Genomic DNA, 4,197 nt, shown 5'->3' on the forward strand with positions numbered 1-4,197 from the left:
TAACCCTCCTACTCGATTGAGACTCTTGTGGATGGAAAAAATTAATGAAAATAAAAAAAGATGAAAAAAATTAAAAGATAAAATCTTTTCTTGATTCTTTTCTTGAGTTCTTTTTAAGGTATAATAGTAAAAAAAATTGTAATATGTTCTTTCTTTTTCTTTCTTCTTTGTTTCCGATCAAGAAAAAAAAAAATTATTTTTTTTCCTTTCTTTGAACTTTCAATCAAATATATATATATATATATATATATATATATATATATATATATATATATATATATATTTAATTTTCTCTTCTTATTAATATTTTTTTTTCTTCACCAAACTTCCAACTAAATAGTTTTGGATAATTTTAAATATGGGTCAGCCCAGCCTAAAATTTAATACTTTTGGTATTGTACTGATTCAACCCATAAATCCAGGAGATTTGAAGCCTGACCATCCCAACAGACAACTTGATTTGGCATCCAATTCTGCTTTTCTTTTTTTTTTTTAATCTTAAATAGTGAAAAGGGTTAAATTTTTCAGAACATACGATCATTTATGGATCTTCCCACAGGCTACAACCTCATGTTAAGCATTGTCTTTCCCCAGCCCGTGTGAGATCCGGTTTGAAATTGCTAGCCCGAGCCCGTTTCGGTTTGACCCAACGTGATAAACTTGTGATCAGAAGCACTATCCCACTAAAATAATCCATTGTTGTTCTTCCGATTCACATCAAACGGTCGAAAGGTGATGCGGCAAGCCGCCGTGGCATTTCCGACATTTCCGAAAACACGCCCATTTTGAAATCGAAATCGTAAACGCGCGGCAAACGGACCGCTCACCCGCCTTTATCGTTACCTGGTAGTTAGCCTCCCCTGGTAGCCGTCCGTCCATCGGCGGTAAGCAGACCGCAGTTAGACAGACAAATAAAACATCACCCACCAATCACCTCAACCCCAAGTTACTAACCACCAATGCTTAACGGGAACCCCAAATCGCTTAAGACGAAACCTAACTGGGTGAATGAGTGGTCTAAAGTGGGTCTCAAGAGAATCCTCTCCTATAAAATGGCAGTGTGGGCGAGGAGGAGAGCATTGGAAGGCGTCTTCGTAAACGCCAGCCGTCCCTTCAACTCTCTCTTCTCCTCCTCTTCTAGATTTTTTTGGTTTTTGTAGGAATTCGAAGATGAGGGAGTGCATCTCGATCCACATCGGCCAGGCCGGGATCCAGGTCGGCAATGCCTGCTGGGAACTTTACTGCCTCGAGCACGGAATCCAGGTCCGATCTCTTAATGTCTTCCCTCAGATCTGCAATCACTGTGATTTTCTCATCTTTTTTCCCTATTTTTCACCTCATCTCTCTGTTCATTTCGATGTCGTTTATCAATCGTTTTCTCGTTTATTTATTTTTTTTTTTTTACGCCAGATCTATGTTTTTCTGATCTACAAATAGCGGATCCTTGTAAAATGCATAATGTGGTGTTAGGAATCGGATATTGTGCTCGTGGATTTGTAGATCTGTGCTTCCTGATCGATCTGATGGTTAGATCCGGGGATATGTCTTTTAGATCCAGAGGTTACTGTATAAAAGTCGATGTTCCAAGAAATGTTCTTGTGAAAGTGGATTATATGTTCGTAGATCGACAAATCTTGCTTTCTAGCTATTTTGATGGTTGGATGTTTTTGAGATGTAGAGACTGGTATGTAATTTTCGATTTTCTTTCAAACATTCCTTGGTGTCAGTACATTGGAACAAGTTGATCTCCATTTTGCTACTGTTATTGTCTCTTCTATTTGGATGGATCCGTCTCCTCCTGTTCTCATTTGTTTTTTTCGTTCGGATCTGCTGTTCTTCTATTTGTTTTTTTGTTCGGATCTGTTCTTCCTGAAACTCCATCCTTTGGAATCAAACATCGTCATGCTTTAACTCAGCCATACCCATCAATAACTTTCTTTAGATTTTCAGAATATATGAACAGTTATTAAGTTTTGTTCTATATTATAATTATTGTTGTATTTGTGTTTTTGCTTGTGCTTTCTTTTACACCAGCTGATCTATAACCTTCAGGATTTAGCGTGGAATCTAGATCCGCTTGCGTTTGCTGTATGACCTTCATTAGAGTTTTTTTTTTTCCCCTCTTTTGCAGCCTGATGGACAAATGCCCAGTGACAAGACTGTTGGTGGAGGTGATGATGCATTCAACACATTCTTCAGTGAGACTGGTGCCGGAAAGCACGTTCCCCGTGCTGTTTTTGTTGATCTTGAGCCTACCGTGATCGATGAGGTGAGGACCGGAACATTCCGCCAGCTCTTCCACCCCGAACAGCTCATTAATGGCAAAGAAGATGCTGCTAACAACTTTGCCCGTGGCCACTACACCAGTAATTCTCCATTCCCAAAATTCTAGCAACTCCGATCCTTCAATTTTTTTCGTTCTCATTCTTTTTCTTTTTGTGTATCTATTTCCTGATCATCTTCCTTGTATTCTTGCAGTTGGCAAGGAGATTGTTGATCTCTGCCTTGATCGCATTCGGAAGCTAGCTGACAACTGCACCGGCCTCCAAGGCTTCCTTGTCTTCAATGCTGTTGGTGGAGGGACTGGCTCGGGCCTTGGCTCTCTTCTCCTCGAGCGCTTATCTGTTGACTACGGCAAGAAGTCAAAGCTCGGGTTCACGGTGTACCCTTCACCCCAGGTCTCCACCTCTGTTGTTGAGCCATACAACAGTGTTCTGTCAACCCACTCCCTCCTCGAGCACACTGATGTTGCTGTTCTTCTCGACAATGAGGCCATCTATGACATCTGCAGGCGCTCTCTTGACATTGAACGCCCCACCTACACCAACCTCAATCGCCTGGTCTCTCAGGTGTGCAATTGCTATGCTACCATTTGAGTTCTTAAGCTTTGGTGCTTTCCTGGGTGAGTGTTTTCTAAAGGAAGCTTTTTTTTCCGCTCTGCAGGTGATTTCTTCTCTGACTGCCTCCTTGAGGTTTGATGGTGCCCTGAATGTTGATGTCACAGAGTTCCAGACCAATCTGGTTCCTTACCCAAGGATTCACTTCATGCTTTCCTCCTATGCTCCTGTCATCTCTGCTGAGAAGGCCTACCATGAGCAGCTTTCTGTCGCTGAGATCACTAACAGTGCCTTTGAGCCTTCTTCCATGATGGCCAAGTGTGACCCACGTCATGGTAAGTACATGGCTTGCTGCCTCATGTACCGTGGTGATGTTGTGCCCAAGGATGTGAATGCTGCAGTTGCCACAATCAAGACGAAGCGCACCATCCAGTTTGTCGACTGGTGCCCTACTGGCTTCAAATGTGGTATCAACTACCAGCCACCCACCGTGGTTCCTGGTGGCGATCTTGCCAAAGTGCAGAGGGCGGTGTGCATGATCTCCAACTCCACCAGTGTTGCTGAAGTATTCTCTCGCATTGATCACAAGTTCGATCTCATGTATGCTAAGCGTGCATTTGTGCACTGGTATGTTGGTGAGGGCATGGAGGAGGGAGAGTTCTCTGAGGCTCGCGAGGATCTTGCTGCACTGGAGAAGGATTATGAAGAGGTTGGTGCCGAGGCTGCTGAGGATGAGGATGGTGATGAAGGCGATGAGTATTAAAGGCTACTTCCTCTCTGTGTTTCTTCATTGAATCTATGTTCTTCATTGGTGTCTAGGTTCTGTGTGTAGTAGCATGTCTTCTGGTTATGTTCCTTGTTTGTGCTGAAAACTAAACCCTGTGCCTTAGGATGTCGTCCGTTTTCGGCTTGTTGCGTGAATGATATTAGTGTAGCAGTTGCTGCTTGCTGTTTTCGTGAACTTTTATCATGATAATGTCACGGCTTCTGCTATATAAAGTCAATCAATTTCGGTTATGTCAACTTTGTTTGCTGCTTGTGAACAATGCTGTTTGCCAATATGAAACTACTAGCGTTAGCCAATATGAAACAAAAGTGCATTGTTCATGAGCAGTGATTAGAATGGTTTTTGTTACCTTTGCCTCCATCATTTCATGTAAGTTGAATCAATGGCATCTGCATTTTCTTGCTTCATGGACAATTGCTGGAAGCTGCAACTCTATAAGCCTTGGTATCATTTATACTAGTCATTGCCGCTCTAAGACAAGTTGTTGCTGCGTATTGATTCATTTTTTCAATCCACTTTGAAGGCGGAGGCTCCATATGAAATATAATATTTGTTCTCCAACCAAACCATCAA

The 4,197-nt window shown here is 42.1% G+C and overlaps 1 protein-coding gene across 2 annotated transcripts; it reads left to right on the forward strand.

The window, feature by feature from the left end:
• Positions 1-1,050: 1,050 nt before the first annotated feature.
• Positions 1,051-3,854, forward strand: LOC105055911 (tubulin alpha chain). 2 transcript variants are annotated; one of them, XM_073247850.1, is made up of 5 exons: positions 1,060-1,263; positions 2,132-2,366; positions 2,479-2,849; positions 2,944-3,425; positions 3,490-3,798. In XM_073247850.1, exons 1-5 carry the CDS (start codon positions 1,171-1,173, stop codon positions 3,629-3,631), a joined length of 1,323 nt encoding a protein of 440 aa, XP_073103951.1. In that variant the 5' UTR covers positions 1,060-1,170; the 3' UTR covers positions 3,632-3,798. The 2 variants fall into 2 exon arrangements, with proteins under 2 accessions (XP_010936237.1, XP_073103951.1); XM_010937935.3 differs by having other exon boundaries at positions 1,051-1,263; positions 2,944-3,854.
• The last annotated feature ends 343 nt before the right edge of the window (positions 3,855-4,197 follow it).

Source organism: Elaeis guineensis, chromosome 13, assembly GCF_000442705.2.
Source record: "Elaeis guineensis isolate ETL-2024a chromosome 13, EG11, whole genome shotgun sequence".
Classification (NCBI taxonomy): Eukaryota; Viridiplantae; Streptophyta; class Magnoliopsida; order Arecales; family Arecaceae; genus Elaeis; species Elaeis guineensis.

Excerpts from the sequence above, each read along its gene's own strand:
- LOC105055911 (XM_010937935.3), top strand. The coding sequence starts at position 1,171 with ATGAGGGAGTGCATCTCGATCCACATCGGCCAGGCCGGGATCCAGGTC. Across the intron at positions 1,264-2,131 it reads GCCTCGAGCACGGAATCCAG|CCTGATGGACAAATGCCCAG; the intron begins GTCCGATCTCTT and ends CCTCTTTTGCAG. Across the intron at positions 2,850-2,943 it reads TCAATCGCCTGGTCTCTCAG|GTGATTTCTTCTCTGACTGC; the intron begins GTGTGCAATTGC and ends TCCGCTCTGCAG.